This window comes from Haliotis rubra, unplaced genomic scaffold, assembly GCF_003918875.1.
Source record: "Haliotis rubra isolate DU_JTF1 unplaced genomic scaffold, ASM391887v1 Scf56, whole genome shotgun sequence".
Classification (NCBI taxonomy): Eukaryota; Metazoa; Mollusca; class Gastropoda; order Lepetellida; family Haliotidae; genus Haliotis; species Haliotis rubra.
Genome location: NW_025767257.1, coordinates 1,994,094 through 2,012,897, shown reverse-complemented (window position 1 = coordinate 2,012,897; position 18,804 = coordinate 1,994,094). Strand labels below are relative to the sequence as shown.

At 37.7% G+C, this 18,804-nt stretch overlaps 1 protein-coding gene across 1 annotated transcript; it reads right to left on the bottom strand.

Annotated features, from left to right (window-relative positions):
- Positions 1-305: 305 nt before the first annotated feature.
- On the bottom strand, positions 306-18,556 carry LOC124253970 (peroxisome proliferator-activated receptor delta-like). Its single transcript, XM_046687824.1, has 8 exons — positions 18,181-18,556; positions 7,081-7,313; positions 6,364-6,465; positions 5,965-6,109; positions 5,161-5,369; positions 4,524-4,739; positions 3,880-4,078; positions 306-3,038 (listed from the first exon to the last, which is right to left on the bottom strand). Exons 1-8 carry the CDS (start codon positions 18,233-18,235, stop codon positions 2,788-2,790), a joined length of 1,410 nt encoding a protein of 469 aa, XP_046543780.1. The 5' UTR covers positions 18,236-18,556; the 3' UTR covers positions 306-2,787.
- Positions 18,557-18,804: the final 248 nt, after the last annotated feature.

Below are 18,804 nucleotides of genomic sequence, written 5' to 3'. Positions count from 1 at the left end.
ATGCAGTGGAGAAACTGGCATGTGGCTACTGCCAGAATCTCAAGAAAACGAAATACTAGCTATGACACATGAGAAAAAATATATAATATGTACAACTGGTATGTTATTAATTATCACAATGCACATGAAATAGAGATTGTTGAACACTCAGACACAGAGTTCAACAAGTTCACCGGGCACACATCCGCTAGAAACTTCGCGCTGGTGAAGCACACAGTGACAGGTTTCGTTTACATATTCGGTAAGAAATGAAATGAGTATTTCAAAACCGACAAACCATTCTCCTTTCGCTATCATCAAAATATGCCCCAAATCGATGGCAAAACGCACCAAATATTAAAGTTCCTATAATTATGTGTTTAATATTTTCTCGAAGTTCAAATGGCTAAAACGGAAAAAGTGGTTACTTAAGTAATGACATTGGGGCGGTGATATTGCCACCTGTGAGGGCTAGCCCACACTAACTATCCTTCCCTACCCCCTCGAGACACCCAACCTCGATGGGCAACCAAGGCAGAAGGACAGACATCGAGGTGAAAATGGCGTCATAGCCGGGTTTTTTTTAGACAGAACATTGATTCATTACATGATTTTCTGGTTAAAAATAGACATCTTGGTTGTCCTAAGCATGTTTTAATTACTAGAAATACCACCAGCTACAGATAATGTAGAATAAATTTATAAATTTTCGTACGTATATAATCTTAGCAGTCTTTCGTAAAAGATTTCTTCGTTCACCTTTTCATATTTCTCTTCAGTTGTAACCAGAGCATCAAAGTTATCTGGCATCTCAAATATACTGTGTTTATCTCTAAGACATATGACATTTTAACCAAACTTGTAAAAAAAACTTTTGTCCCTATTTCCATCCAAGATAAAAAATGATAATAAAATCGTAGTTAAACAAATGTAATAGTGTTGGAATATCATTCGTAAAGACTATGTATAAAACATTAGTCTGATGTATTTAAGCATAGTAATATTTAGGCCACATTATGTGTCGTTTCTTAGTCTTGTCCTAGCCAAACCAAATATGACTGTATAATGACAATAACAACGGGGACGTTATAGAATCCTAAGCTAGAAAATCTGACAAATGAATCCTTACCTTAAGTTCGCAAGTCCAAACAAAATATGCAGTTCTGGGTATTTGTAACAGTGGACACGTGTAACCCCTGAATGTCGTTAATCTAGATGCCTTCGTTCCGTATTAACACATGTCCGAATTTCTGAATCATTGTTTATGATAAATGTATTTTGCACATACATAGATGCTACGGAGAGAAGTCGTCCGGAAAGTGAAGGGTCCTGACAAACAGGGTGTCGCTGTACAGGTCTCATGACGTATATGGCACAAACAACATATAATTTTGCTTCAAATTGCACAGTTCAACAACAGAATAACGATCTTATGAGTAAAGCAGTTCTGTAGAATATTCTACATTTTGTATATAGATGAACATGATATATAAACAATAGGACGTTTTAACATATTGCTCTCTGTTAGACGTTCGGGCACATAACATGGGTGATATGTAGAACACTAGACTATACAATGAGCTACACGGATTTCTAGTACTGTGACATTGCTTTTGTACAAATTGAGCATCAAAATGAACATATATCGTGATTTTAGAATAAATATATATGTTTTCATTATGAGTCCGAATGGTTATAGTTCTTCCTCTGTAGCTGCCATTTCCCGTTTTTTCTCAAACACAAGAAATGATTTGTCTCCTCTAGCAAATGTATTTTCAACTCCCGTGGAGGCACTAACAATGGTACGAACCACTAGTTGTTACTGACTGCTTTTGCCAATCAACTGTTAATAATAGTTCTCATACAAAAGTCAATTATATTGGACACATTTACGATTACAGTTAAAATACATAAATATATTTTGAAAAAATAAATACTGTAATTCATAACAATTTGAGCTGTGATGACTTCTGTGAAATGGGACAATATTATGCTTTGAACTTGTACAATGATAAAATACATAATTACATTCTGAAAACCTTTCAAACTGCTGCATACAGCTTGACAATATGAACAAACGTGTTATTGATGACCACGGGCGCTTAATTGTAGTCTACATGTACAAACCTGCTAGTAGTATCTAACTCTAAAACACCTAAAGCTGTTTTTGACCATCTGCGAGACACCGGGTAATTCTCATCTCCTTATACCTCATTCCTGTTTTATAAATACTTAAACCTCGAACGTGGTTCTTATACATGCCTATCCGTATAAAATAGGCCATCGTAAAATGTACGTGCAGAGAATTTTGCCACGAAGATAATATAAACCTTATTCCCATTTAAACGTGATTGTTAATGGCAGCGTAACAGGTTACCTACAGTGCATATGATAACCAAATCTCATCCCATATCCAGCAACCCACTCTCTATAGGCAGTCGTGGGATTACGTAGGTTTTCAGTTAACAATTACGGGGATATTTATGTCATAAAATTTATATTAACCTCGGATCATAAACTACAGGGCGAATGGTGTTCACTGTATTGCCGTAAAGCTCAATGAACACATGCGTGACTAACAGATTAATACCTATTACCAACCATTTCAATGATACCATACTTCAAACATTTTAATGATACCATAATTCAATAGAAGTCAGGTAAGACGCCCAGTACAAGATCATATTTCTACCTTGACAAAAATGTCTCATAGCAGAACACCTGCAGAACTACTATTTGAACATGCGGACACAAAGAGAATTATGTCAGAGGCTCTTGGACAACTGATTGTTCGGTAAATGGACACATTCAACTTAAGTCGAATATTTCTCGAAGTAAAGGTTTAACATTTGAATAGTCACCGGATTTGTCGTATAGTCCTTTCTTGAGATGATCTCGAAATTCTTCCACAATTTGAATTAGATCTGAGATAAGGACCAACAGTTTGGGCAGTAGAACAGTCTGTTTCGGATGGTTGTGTTTAAGGGCTATCCGTAGGGCTTCTATAAGATCAGCTTGCAAGTCCTCAACCAAGGAAGGGTTCAACAGATTGGGAGATTCTGAAAACAAAACGTCACGTGATTAGTTTCATTAATTGTCCTTCCATTTTGGTTAGTGTGAAAAGTTGGATCAAACGGCCCCGATGACCCGGATGGGGAATATTTCAAGTAAACAAAAACCCCGGATTAACAGAATGTCTGGATAATAAATTAATAAATTAACTGTCACTAACGTCACATTTATTACATGAATAAACGTCTATGTCATTAAATCACCCGGACAGTGGAGCGTCCTTTTAGAAGTGTCATGTCTTAAGATTTCATTTATTATTCCACAAAGCACTATAATCAACAAATGCATTCGCACATGGAAATGTTTCACGCAAATATCATAAATAAAAAATACTGTTAATAGACAGCGTCTTGGCTTTCAGTAGAATATATGTAGGTATGGAAAAGTAGGTACTGACAATTGAATATTTCATATAATACAGTATCACAATTCACAAATAGTTGCTGTAGACATGCAACAAAATCCAGCCCATCTCAAACCCCTACATCATCTTGTTACGGAACAGTTACCTTCTATTTGCGGTGTCTCGAAACGATATCTTTCATTATGCTGGCGAAGTTTTCAATCATAATGCATGTCTCCAAACGTATATCGAGTTCAGTTGAAATAACTCATATCTCCAAAATCTCGAGTTTTTTGTACAGATTTTTTTCGAGGAATGCACACCAATTTCCATCATATTCCATTATCTCTGGATATTTCGAAGACACGTATTTCCACATTTAGCCACCAATTTAAACCTTCTAAAAATCTGGCTATCTCGATATGATATCTTAGTCTGTTTTTCCTCGAAGGATTCAAATTATTTACTCAATAAGCGATGCCTACCTTGAGTTAAAAGTACAGCACAGAAGAGTGCAAGCTCCGCCGTTTGAAGCTGCATGGAGTTGATTCTGTCTGCACATTGAATTGTCCTCTCTAAAAGTGACTTAATCTCATCGCACAACATGGGGGACATCCGACTAAGACGCAAGGCTCCTCGCTGGGTGAAAAAATTGATGAATTCTCTGTCTATAATTGAATGCAACTGCAACAAAGACAAACATTTCTATTTAGAATAGAAAGGGCAATATTACATAAAATCAACAACGTGCCAACGTGAATACAATGACTGTCGTTAATATTTTAAAAAGTGTCTGAATGAAAATATTACATTTTGCATCAGTACACAGTTAACCTACCCAATCAGTATTCCAACAATTCGACCTTTTGGCATATAAATATGATTAACATGAATAATGATGATAGTTAAGCTAAATACTGCAGCTGTGTGGGACTAACGATAATGGCACTAGAAACTCACATAACGTTAATCTACATCAGCTAAATTGAACTTCAGGACATGTTTAGAAAACAAAATATATCCAAACAGTACAACAATCGTCATATATTTAGAAACGAATCGAAATAAGAGAAATAGTTTAGATAAGGGCCCTCAAATTCGAAACATTAAAGTCAAATTTAAAACTTACCGCGACCTGGACCACCATAAAGCCATTTCGCTTCATCAGGTTGATCTGATCATGCATGGGGATGTTGGTGAACCCTGGCAGCTTCTTGGCGAACTTCACACTCGCCTCCATCACAGGTAGGATCAGTTCCTGATACAAGCCGAATATCTGTCTGTCATGGAACTCCTCGGAGCTCATGCCATCCATAATAGTTTGCTGATCTTCTGTGTCCATCATCTGGAATACAATATCGAAGTTTCGGTGATCTTGGCGTCGCTATTATATGTTTCATATAGGTGTTCTTGAGGAACCGTGTACATTATGCAACCACCTCCTCAACCTAAGTAAGTGCTTTCATTCAAGTGAATATGACAATCATTTTATTACGAAATATGATGTCAAAATATATATATATATCCATACATTTGAACATAATAATTATATTGCATGTCAACATATACAACTATGTAAATTATTATACCAGGAAAGAATTCTGTCATTTAAGACCATTTTTTTAATAGGCTCATATGCAAAGTCTGCATCCTTTTATTGGTACCATCTACAAGCATAGGTAACACTGACACACACACAATAATATTTCAAGGGAAATTGATTCAATATTGATATTAAATTAATGATTTATAAAACTATAACCTACATGAGCATCCAGATGTAAGGAGGTACATGGTTGACTGTGTTCCCTTTTGAAAAATATGGTGTCATTAAAGATCTCTCTGAAAGCAGCTGTAATGAGGTCAGACAGAGATCGCAGCTCCACTATTCGTTTCCCGTCGGTATTACATAGAACCTCCTTGTCAGCCACCAGTTTCTCTCGCTCGGCCTTCGGCATACGTCCAAACCGAACAGCTAGAAAAAACACAAAAACAAAATAGTGCACCTGGTCCAAGAATTTATGTCCACATTTTGTTTTGGAAATGCTTGCAGATCTGAGACGTTAAGAATGATTTCTTGCTCTATATTTCATTCAATAATATACAGAACGGAGAAAATTGGTGTTTTTGGAAGGTTTAAGCATCGCGATGTTTTTGCTCATTGCTGAAGGAGTTGGAATCGTTGCATTAATGTTTCGGTGCAGACAAACGCTCTTGCTTTTTGTCAGTTCAGTTTGTTGTCCCTGTAACGATCCCTCAAATTGAAACGTAATGACATTATATAAATATTTATACGTTTATGTTGTTTTGCATCTGAACATGAACACATTACACTTACATGAGTATTCATAAAACTCTTTCAGCGACCCTTTATCATCAACAGGATGATAATTACTGTGACCACATAGTGTGTGTACTTGTATCATGCACAAGTATCGTGCATGTTTGTATAATGTGTGAGCGTTGTGTTGTGTGTGTGTGTGTGTGTGTGTGTGTGTGTGTGTGAGAGAGAGACACACTAGTTTCAGAAGGATGGAAAGTAGCTGATGCTGATTATCCGATATACATACCATCTTGTGACATGCCCGCGTTGAGGCATCGTTGGTAGCGACAGTACTGGCACTTGTTTCGTGAGTTCTGATCTATTTTGCATTGCGATCCCATCTGGCAAGGTCGATATGTCAGTTGTTTTTTTAACGTACGCCGGAAGAACCCCTGCAAGATAAATATATAATATCTAAACATGTTTTCTCCTATCTAATACAGCTTAAACATATGCCTCCAGTTCTTAGAAAATCTATTTTAAAAGCATTTATACTTATTCAAATGAATCATATATTGACCAACACACACTTCAGAAATACAATCAGTTACTAGTAACTCAATAAACATTTGTTAAAATCCCCTGTATTCAAGGTAGTAACCAAGTATTGATGACGTCAATGATGACGTCATTGCAAACTACGTACCTTGCACCCTTCGCACGAATGCACGCCATAATGAAAGCCTGATGCTCGGTCTCCACAAATCCGACAGAGGACATCCAGTTCCGCTGTGTATTGAGGTTTCACCTACAGGGAAATAGAGCAACGTGTTTGAATCACATCCTTTCATATCAAAATTTAAACACAACAGCTACTTCCGTCTGACCTGAAACCTAAACACAATACAAAGATGTGTCATTGTATTCGATATCGTCTCCTTGCTGGCACATCATGCTCTTCAGTGTCGCACTAATTTCTCTGACATTCATTTTATAGTCTTATGTAAATCACTTGAGTTCAGTTGTATTTTCCGATGGAATATATAATGCTATGAAGGAGTATATTGAAATGTGCGATCCTGACAAAATGTGGCAAGTGGATTAAGTTTGACATGACATACATAACACTTAATTTCCTAATGTGACATTTCAAAGCCATCAAGCCTTACACTGTGAATAGCACTGACACGTGTAGTCATAATCCAATAATTTCTTAAACGTGACATTTTTACGACATTTCTTATAGATCTGCTTTGTTATCGAAATTAACAACAGTTATGATGAGAAACAAGGACCACAAGCCACCCAGATTGGTAAATAATGCTTTACTGTAAAATACGCTTTAAGAGGTCTGCGATGACATTTACAATACACCAAAAGAGGGATAACTCCGGTAGAGCAAGTTTAAAGGGGGACAACTCACCTTTCCTCCGTCTGAAGAGACACTGGGGCTTCTGGATGGGTGCTCTCTAGGTAAAGGAGACGACATTACGAGTTGCCTGTGAAATGAAGATCCATATGGCAGGGAGTCGTCATAAGGCATGATGTTGTGCTTACCCTCTGTCATTGTGGTGCTGTAGGCCTCAACACACATATTGGGGGGCATCAAGCACGCGGAATAAGCATAATAACTGTCGTACAGTTCCGCAAGGAAATCTGAAAAACAAGGAAAGTCTGTTGAGAATGGATTGAGATTTCAGGTTTTTCTACACTGCAAATGCATATTTAATACAGTCAGCATAGATACATCGCTTGTCTGTCTCACAGTCCCTGAACCACATTATTTTCCCTAATGCCTAGCCCTCCCTGCAATGATAAAGCCCTAAATTTCCTCAGGTTCAGGGCTACCAACTCACTGGGGCTCCTTTTCAATTTAAATGGGTATATTTGTTCCTATAAAAATTATATATATTTAGGGACTAAGCGTTAGTCTAATATATCGCGTCTGAAAGAAAAAAACGTTTACTCTATACATCCGAATCTAGTTGTAAGTGCATACCATTTGAAAAATGACATTTTTGGGCATGAGTGGGCATTTATTATGAATGTCTTCATAACATGCAAATAACTGCTCTGATACGGCTGTGAAGGGATGCTTATTTTTCAACCTCAGAACTATATATTTCGGGAAATGAAAAACAGTAGAGCAAGCATTGACACGTGTTAGGCGTTTAATATTAAAATTCTTTCTTCTTTAAGAAATTCATGGAATACAATACTAAATATTTTTAGATTGTACAAACTCAGTACAGTAAAGTCATGAACAAAACGAACTATGTATGAAGATTTAAAAAATACATTTAATATACACGCAGTGCATCTACATATTTTCTATTGTGCACATTTTCGCAAACCGAGAGCATTGTGCGATATTTTTATGTATTTTAGCGACCTTTCGCTTCTGAACAAAATTTAGAACATACATCAGCAATGTAATGTGTTTTTTCTTCACGTTGTTTTAATGAAATCGAATAAACAGTCATGTTTAGGAGCAAACATGACTTGATGATGTTCAACATCTGTTTGGTTGATTTTGAGCAAAAACATTATAGCGTTATGACATGAAGCTGAACAAAACAACAGCTGACCTGAAAAATATTCTGCTCTGATATCAGTGTATATGCGATATATCATGTACCTCGTCCAGACAACCTAGATTGTGCAAATACGACGACTGTAACATTCTCAAGAATAGTGCCTCAAAAGTCTAACACTGATTCTGTGAACGTGTCTCGATATCATCATCATCATCATCATAATCATCATAAATAATAATGATAATTAGGAACAAGCAAAAGGGACCATTGTTCAGCATTAAGCCTAAATGATTCCTCATGTGTAGTTCATGGTACTTATCCTCATAAGCATACCATATAGGTATTACCATTATTATCGGAATATTTTAACCCGATTCTTTTAGTTGAGTCAATGACCTGAAGCAAATTCTCGGGTCAAGCCAGAATCCCCTGGTCAAATCAAGAAGACGGTGATGAGAGATCACTAGGTCAGCAGCAGTTGGTTGGACTGTATGTGTACGGTTAAACCATTAGCTCGACCGCAGCTTATCGGGTTTCTGTTGTGAAGCTGCACGATGGCCTTGACATACAACACTGAAGCTATGCATTATTCAGAGTCCGTAGGCGAGGCACAATACGTACATAAGACAGACCAGCATCGTGCTCTTCTCTACCTCCCATGTATGCCAGATGCTGTGTTTGATGGTGTATACACACTAGCGATGGTAACGTGAAGCACCAGATATTACCTAGCATCATTGGTTGGGGCACATCATATCGCAGCCCATCAACCTGCCCTTGCCCTTTCACACAAAATTCCGTGTGATGAAAAATATACAAACAGTCCCGTGAGTCTTATCGTTTGTTTAAATTGCAACAAATTTAAAAACGTGTCCGAAATGTGACTGAACGCTTTACTTTAACGCAGTTTTATACAATGAATTTCAATTCCGCATAAAGAAGCGTATAGTCCTTCTCACAGTTTCGCAACCGTATTTTTCTTCCGCTCAGCCCTGTCTGTGTTCATATCCCTTAATGAAGCCTAGATTACCCTTCGGTTCACAATCCACCTCCTCGCTGAGGCTCCTTTTCAGTCTTAATATCAAATCTAAATAAATAATTACTTCTTTCCATCAACATATAGTTTCAGAGATTAATCCTTAGTTTAAGAACCGTAAGTTATTCCATGTGTATACCAGTCACCTTTATGACATACTATTCTACGGGCGTCTGTCATATAGACAAGTAATTTTTAATTATTCATAACCGTGAACAATATCAGGAAACACTCCAGAGGTGTGTGCGTGCAAGCTGATCAATACAGCTGTAGTATTTTATACATCACAATCTCACGTGGATCATTAATCACGCCAAAGAGTTCGATCTGCCACATGGTTACAGTGTGAAAAGCCAATTGCCGGTGGTGACTGATATGAATATTGCTGAAAGTGGCGCAACATCCAGCCCACTCACTCACATATTCTTTATTGGCAGTATTATTCTATACAAAGGATTAAACATATGTCACTTCTCATCTAACGATCACAACGAAAAGCTGCTACAGCCATCTCTCAATTCAAGAAAGATTTTCCAAGACGAGCCATTTTTTTTGTACGATGTAACCTCGTTTTTTTAGGGTATTAGACTGGTCTTCTACCTTATCAGCGTTAGATAAATCGCCTGCAGCACAAATCGATATCAACAAGACATCAGTACCACTATCCCAGCACAAACTAGGTCAGTCCGTAGAGATATCGATCCACAATCAAGATCAGTCTGCCCCAGATCTAGCGTCCGTTAATGAGCAATTCGAAGGGGAAGGTCGTTGCCTACACGTGATTTTGCGGTAAATGCCGAGACCCACCTATTAGCACCAGGGATGTTGCGAAATTCTAACCGAGTTGTTGAACGTTAATTATTGTGTGAAAAAGTGCGTGGCTGTCTGATTCAAGTCTGAGCTGAGCCTTTCAAGAGTCAAGGTTTAATTGTTGAAAGGAATGGCACTTCCATTCAATCTGTAAGACAATATTCCCGTCACTAACACTTATTCTGTGTGTAATAATGAGGTGTATTTCTCGTTCCATTGAATGATGAAAATAAAAATGTTGTGTTCATTGACAAGTGTTTCGTGTTAAACAATGACTGTAACATCTGTTTACATTGTATTATCTCTACACATCACGGGAGCAGTCGTTTCACATGTGTGTAAATTAGTACAAGGGTCATCTTTCGTTTTATTATTGTACTAGAGGTCACATTTCCCAACATCTTTCAAACATGACAAAAATGTACCCGCAACATCCCACGGTAGTGATGTACTTAAAAACTACCTTTACAAGGACGCTGAACCAGGTCACGTGACAAACGAACTCTAACCTCAAGGTTCCACAAATCGTACTTTACCACGTTATGTACGACACCTAGCGCTGTAAACAAAGAAAATGTGTTTCCAAGAAGCAAATGAAAACCCAAGAAGAATGTCACATGCTGCATGATTCCTTTATCTTTCCCCGTGCAGACTGGCTGGAATGACACACTACTTCGTGAATATATTGCATTGACACTTCCATATGTATTATTATAACTTTTGTGTCCCGTTTGAATGTAATTTGACCTTGCCTCATAACCTGCGCACCTTGAGGATATAAATATCTCCATTTGTATGGGAGACACGCGTTCCTCTTTGAAATTCTGCCCTGGCAACCGGGCTTATCATAAACTTTAACAAAAGGCATAGCTTCTGATCTGGTCATATATTGGGGTAGGACTTCCATCATATTATGTACTTCTCCCTTTCAGATATTAGTTTTGACATAGTAAAAGTAAATTTTATTTTTTTTATTTGATACACACAAAATGGAATTGATGATAAGACAGCAACCCGTGGGACGAGGACTGGGTCATAGTCCTGAGCTGAGACATGAAAATACATAGCAACGCGCAGTATTGACCAGAATTTGTGGGATCGAAGTTTACATGTTGGCGACATTTCGGTCTCACGTAGTGCCCATGCGTTTCCAGGATTGATCACGGTGTAGGCTGATGAACAAGATAACAGCGTCAGCTGGATCTATCTAGATGTTCAATGCTCACCACATGGCTGGTTGAGCATCATATGAAAACACTTCAATGGTGCCGAGCCATTTATGTGTAACGGTTCGTGCATCCCTGTGAAGTCTATAGCATGTACAGCCTTGAAAGAGGGCGATGGAACCGTACACATGAAAGCTTGCTCCGATCTACGTTTTAATTTCACCAAGTCGATTGCGTCTTTTGTCGAAACGTGCAGCAAAAGTCTTTCAACCAAAAACCTTTCAAAGAGTACTCTTCTACACTGTTCGAAGCATACAGCCAAATTCATTTTAGGTCATAATGATTAAAGTTGTGGGCAACTTGCCACGACCTTGGCAACAGATCGCAGGTGACCTACTGATCTACTGGGCCTAGCCTGAAACTAGAACAAATCTATATTTAGCTATTACAGACCCTCCAGTTCGGAATTCACGCACCGCGGGACGAAGCGACCTCGGCTGTTACTACGTCTTTACATACAGTGCTATACAGATCAGCCTATGATATATTTCACACATCACTGAGTAGGTATTACATGAAGGTATGTATATTGGGGACGACGTGACAGCGTGAGAGTAACATATGTAATTAACTATGATCGCAAGAAAACTACTCTGGAGAGAATGCTGAATATGTACAAGGTCCCCACGTTATCATTACACGCCAATACAACAATCTGATAACACCACTGAAACAAATTCGTATTAACACATTAAACATTTCAAAGTGTCGTTTAATAAATTGTCAATAGAGTTTTACCGTTATTGTCAGAGCGTGAGATGTAGTGCCTTCACAGATGGAGGCATATTCTGTTCAAAACATCATTTATTGTGTGTTGCATTTCGAAATAGAAGGTTGGAAACATTAAAGCATTCGTAACATGTTAAAGAAATTACTCAAACAAAACAATGTTCATTTGAATCTTAACGCTCTGCAATAGACACCACCTATTACATACAATGTGGTATGGGTTATTGATTTCTGTACCATCTGAACAAAGCCTTAATACATAAATCATTCGGCACAGAATGCTGTCAAAACCATGCGTACACTGAACAAGCTGTATGCAAATTCTTATTTTTCATGATAACTGTACATTTTAGACAACATAGACTTGCTCAAGCCTCCAAGGTAATAACTATTAGTTTAAATGATAATTTATAAAATATATATATAAATTACTGACTGGGGTGTCCGCTTATCTAGACTTGCATCCTTAAAGGATAGAATTACTATAATTGCATGGGTTTAGCACTCAGTACAGTCTTGTAGCAAGGCTAGGGACAACATAACAGTCTTCATTATCAAACATGCAATGGTGGCTTAAACAGACATGCATTAAGGACGAACATTAAGCGGTTATGTTAAATATAGAAAATTTAAAGGAAATGATAAAAACAAAAGCTAGCTGAATTTCCAGGTCCGGAATTTTAGTACACAACTTCCTATTCCTGTACACGCTACTCATGTAACGGAACCATTAATCATTAGTTTTTAGGATATCCGTATGTTTGTTCTCTCTGAAGGTCATGTTACATTACCTTTGTTAAATCAAAATTCCAGATAGAAGAAGGAGGTTTTCTAATGTTACATTTTCTGTAATTGTTTCCAAAGTAAACAAAACTATTAAGATCTTGTCATAAGCGATTCCTACTGTGGATCAACCTCATATTTTCTGGCTAATCACCACTAGCTTGTTTATTGCAAAGATAACTGATCACATCTCTTCACGATGATTCGAAACCATGATATCGTTTTACAACTTTAATGGCCTTTTCACAGATCAGTTGGATGTTCTTGTGTAGAATATTTAATATGATGTGCGTTTGTGGTCTTAAAATCAGATTTCTTTTTCAGATCCTCCGAGCAGTATTGAAGACTTCAAGCAGTCGAAAACAGTTATTTCACTTAAAGACCGCATTTGCTTTAAACAAGTTGAACTTTTGTTTAATACCGAACTAGTTAGCATTATACAAGATAAACACACTTCAATCTGACCAATAAGTCAAGTAAACAGAAACCAAGTTCATTAAACGAGTGAAAATGCGTATACCTTTTTTATACTGAACCGTCATGTTGCAGTGCATTTACTACAGAGTTTATGCTTTATAAAGTATTTTTTAGGGAACGTTTTTTTCTGTATGCTCATTGATTTTCCATGATCATCTTCTTAGTCATAATAATAACCTTATCCTATCAGACACATGGCATTTTGTGAGAACTGTAACCTGATGAACAAAGGGAATCAAGATAAATAGAAAATTGAGAGTTGTCCAACGAATAGTACCCTTCCGTTAGTTTATCTGATGAAAACGTGTTTTATAAACTCCATACGTTTTGTAAATAGTTTACTCACTTATATGAATCTTAGTCGCATTTGTCCTATGTTGATGATGGTTGTATCCACATCCTCGTGTTAAATATGATGAAATAACCAAGTTAACAAATGATAACCTTTGAAGTGAAGCGAGTCGCAAATGAGGGCTGATGCGATGAGATTGAGATTAGAGATGACTATAGAGGTCAGTGTTGATTTCCCCCTAGAGTGATAGCAAGTATAAGAATAAAGGATCAGTATAATGTCGTTCTTGGTATCACACTGTTCACGACATCGTAACAAGAACATTTTCATAGGGACTGAACATCAACTGCATGACAAAAACTGTTTCTCTGAGATCCCTATTTTTTCAGTCACGTGTAACTAATAATTAAACAATCGCCTCGTGACAATCCAACAATCTAAAAAGTATTTTTTAAATTCAAATTCAACCTTATCACACATTGGAAATATATTTTTCCAAGCAAGTCAAAGCAAACACAGGTGTTTCTCTTAGTATTCCTTCCTTCCACCATAGCTCTCAATGAACCAGTATTTCAGTATTCTAACAAAATCCAAATGGTGCATTTCAGAAATAATCCTACAATGATTCATTCAATTCATTCAGACTTAGGAACACGTGGTATGGATACACCTTGTGTATCTGAAGTTATTAATATATGGAGATACCACAATGACTACAAATGTTTTTCGTGATTCACCGTCTGTACATGATAATAATACTAATAACAATAATAATAATAATAATAATAATAATAATATACATTGAAGAGGCATATGATGAACGTGTGGAGACAACTCTCTCATGCTCACAACAGAATTAGGGCTATTTAATCATAAACGCCACAGTCGCATTGATACGAATTTACAGTAAAAACGGTTTTCTGTTCATCCTAGCCCTTTGAATTAAACATATCTCAGGTCAATATTAATACTAATAACAAAAAAAATCTCATCTCTGCTGCATTATGTTAATCTGTAAAATAATAATGTTGCCACATGAAAAATACATGGTAAACTGAAATTAACGTTTCCTTAAAAAATTGTTCAATCTACATAAAAGTTAAACATTTCTTTTGTCGCAAGATTGACGGGCAAACAAGTGTTGTATACAATGTTCCACATTATCACGGACATTGCTATGGAATCTGGACAATTGCTGGCAATATAAATTGTTGCCTCAAGGATTGAGAAACAAGTCGAGATGCACTGCAAATATATTCATTGAATGGTTGAAGAAAATCATCCCCAAACCTCGTAATTGTCTGTACTTCCACATCAAAACGTTACCAGTGCAAACCAAATATTGCTGCATAGACAGCTGTCTCTGAACATCAACAGTCCAGCAAAATTATAATAATCGTTAATAAAGTGCATATAAGTATCTAAAATTTGCATATATAAGCAGCTTGGAACTTTAATGCAAACAATTTCAATGGAAAAAGGACATAAATAGACACAGCTGTACCTGTCACACAGTTCAGGCATACAAGTTATGAAGAATATGTGTTACATAGTTATGCGAATATAGCTTATCGGGATATGTGGACTGGGTCAAGTGAAAGGCATTCTTTGTGCGTGCTATAAAACGCAGGACCGGCGTTACATGGACGCAGCAACCAGAGTCTTATCCATAATAGTCATCCAGAAAAAAATCTGAATTGGCAGCCGAGGGTTGTATATGTATAAATTGTAAATTAACAGCCCCCAATGTGAAGTGGAGTGTAACTTCATGGGAGAGAGAGAGAGAGAGAGAGAGAGAGAGAGAGAGAGAGAGAGAGAGAGAGAGAGAGAGAGAGAGAGAGAGAGAGAGAGAGAGAGAGAGAGAGAGAGAGAGAGAGAGAGAGAGAGAGAGAGAGAGAGAGAGAGAGAGAGAGAGAGAGAGAGAGAGAGAGAGAGAGCGAGAGAGAGATGTTGCTATTTTCAGCGTCTGTTGTGCCCTCTGTTCTACCACCGAGGTTTAGGGTACCATATACAGACACATTATTACAACTGATCTGCCAGTCCCTGATCCCCACCCCACTTCACCCCACCCCACCCCTTTACTGCCAGCTAGGCTGTCGAACCTCCGGCCATCCGCTACCCTTATGCTCTACACACCTTGGCGGGCTGACTTACACAAAACTTCTTGCAAGATATACTCTGCTGTTTCACCGAATACAATGTCTTTACATGTATTGTTGAAAGGAAAATGGAGCACAGTGAAGCGGGAGTCAAGCAGTGGTTTTATATTGAGGTGCGTGGACAAGCGCCATTGGAATTGGAATGAGCTCTGTAAGATGAAAAACAGAAAAACAACACATTTGATGGATTTCCGGTATTAAAAAGAGGGACACGGGTATTAATGTCATTCTTGTATTCTTGGAGTATATCATTCTTCAAAGGCCAGCAACAATATATATATAGGCACGATATCCTTCATCTAATTAAACCCAAACCTCAGATCTCACCACTTCCTGGTCATTGAACATGTGTGACACATGTACATGTGAACGAAAGGAGCATATGGGAGGGAGAGAGAGAGAGAGAGAGAGAGAGAGAGAGAGAGAGAGAGAGAGAGAGAGAGAGAGAGAGAGAGAGAGAGAGAGAGAGAGAGAGAGAGAGAGAGAGAGAGAGAGAGAGAGAGAGAGAGAGAGAGAGAGAGAGAGAGAGAGAGAGAGAGAGAGAGAGGGGGGGTATCATCAACAATGTCAATATACAACTAATATCACTGTGCACCACCGCACAACAACAACATGTAGGTTTTAGTCCAATATCAGCATGTTTTCATACATTTGCTTGGTCTAACTGAAGATTTTTTATTAATGATTAATGTCCACTTAGTATTGATGAATCTCTTTGTGCAATGAATCTCTTTGTACAGACCAATAAACACATCAAATATTGCTGCACTAAACAAAGCATTTCTTCACGGATGGAACTACGGAAACACCAAAGAACATCCACACATGTTGCCCCCAGTATCATGATAGTTTGTATTGATTGAGGCAATGCGTCACATTGAAGTCAGATTCTACATTTTACATATAATTGCAACAGCTGTTTTCCAGTCGGATTCACGAGTCACCCAGCGTAACTACAGGCTTTAACAGTGTACTAACGCTGACCAATTAAAAAACGACCAAGATCACAATCACATTCATTTTCGATGTATTCACCGCGTAAACAATACAAGCTTTCAACACTATGGCACATTTATTATAGAGAGCTACGGAAACCATTCAATGGCAACGTTTGGTTAAACTACCTTCGTCGTCTGTCGCTCGTGGTTTGTTATTAATAGTGCAAATTCTCATATTAATTGTGGACCAGATAAAAAATACTGATAAAGGACAGGATATTGAAATTATGTTCTTTTATCGGTTACAGAAATTCGAACATAGTTCAGTACTTGAACGTTGTACACCGGAACCTGCTGGCTGGTTGAAGCCAACTGTTTACATGACATGTTCCCAACATTATAAAACATAGGTTTATGAAAGATGAATTGCATATCTATAGTCAAATAACAATAAAGATTAAATAGCCGTACAGATGGCCACATATGTCACACTACTTATGCATACAGACAGATCTCCGACTATCACCTGGATGGAATGAAGTCCAGTGTACTTAACTTGATAATGTGAAATACTAAACACGTCGCCTTAACTGTATGATAATTGCTAGCAGTATATGAATACATAATTCCATGTTTAAAATATGAAGAATATCACACCAATGAGTAGTTCATATAAATATATATTCCAGCCCAGGCCTACCTTGGTATAGTGCAAAGTCGTCTAGCTGTATGCTGGACTAAACAGTGAACTGCATCACTGATATCAGTCTTGGAATTCATTTTTATAATTTTTTTTATCAAAATTACATTTTTTATTTGTTTCAGTTTTTTCTAATATAATTATTTGACATGAACTTGTTTTATTTTAAAACTTTAAGAGGATCAATACTTTGGCATATTTATCATTTGATATGTTATTCGTTTTTAAGTACTCAAAAGTGAATGATTTGATTAAAACATTGATAATTTTCCCGACGTATGTTCCTAGGAAATAGTCTATAAACACAGATACAATAAATTATTGCTGGACAATAACTCATGAAACAAATTATTGAAATGTGACAACGATTGCCATGACACCGCAGTGTCAAATAAAAGGCTCGGTAGCACTCACAGATACTCATTACAGTAGACGAGAATGGAAAGGCTCCAGATTCCATATAACAATGTGTGACAAAACTCACAAACCTTTTCTGAGTTTCTGAAAAAGTATTTTTATTTACACTGGAAGATGTGTAGAAAATCAGATGAATTGTGAATTCAAACAAGTTTAAACATATGAATATCAAAGTAAATTAAAACGGAACACGAAACACCCTGAAAAAATACAACAGTTGCCTGCTCGGAGCCGGCGAAGCTAACCCAGTCGTGACACCGACACAACGAAACAAGATGTCATGTCAAGTAAGAATGCACAACTGAATACTATCAATCAGCACAATATTACATCAACCACACTGACATGTATATAAAAGAAAACCCCGGCACATGGAAATATATATCACCAGACCCCGTTAATATAGTGTAAACACTTACCGTACTGGTTAGACAGGGGCAAAGTTTGCAACGGGTTTTCTTCTGGGAGTAGCATTTATAGACCGAATCTTGAAAAATGTAGAAGATAAGTCTTTTAGTCAGGAGAACAGACCAGCTCCTATACGGGAACAAGTTTGTTGGTCACGAGCCGAGAAATCCGTGTTTGTCGAACGGAGAAATCCACAGGTTGCCGTACGATCAGCTGATGGGAGTTGAGCGACTGCCGTCCTATTATATAACAGTTAAGCGTTCCCTTGGTTTCTACCAGTGTGATGTTAGACCGTCTTCCTTGGGTGTCTCGGCGAGACTGAGTTCCACGTCCCCTGTCGCTGAAACACTAGGCCAGCACAATGCACGGATGCACGTCTATCGCGTAGGCTAGCCGACAAGTACTGCAACGAGGCTTGGCCCGAGGCTGATTGTACTTCCTAGCTGTAACACTGACACACTGTAATACTGACACACTGACCCACTTAACTGGCCGTGCGAGGAGCCGCACGCAGCCAAACCGGCGGTGTTGATAGCAGGTCACGAGGCGTGTTGTTCACACCAGCTTGTTGCAACAGACGATCGCGATTGACAAGTATTGTAATAGCGAACCAATCCTTGATCATAAAGTTATTG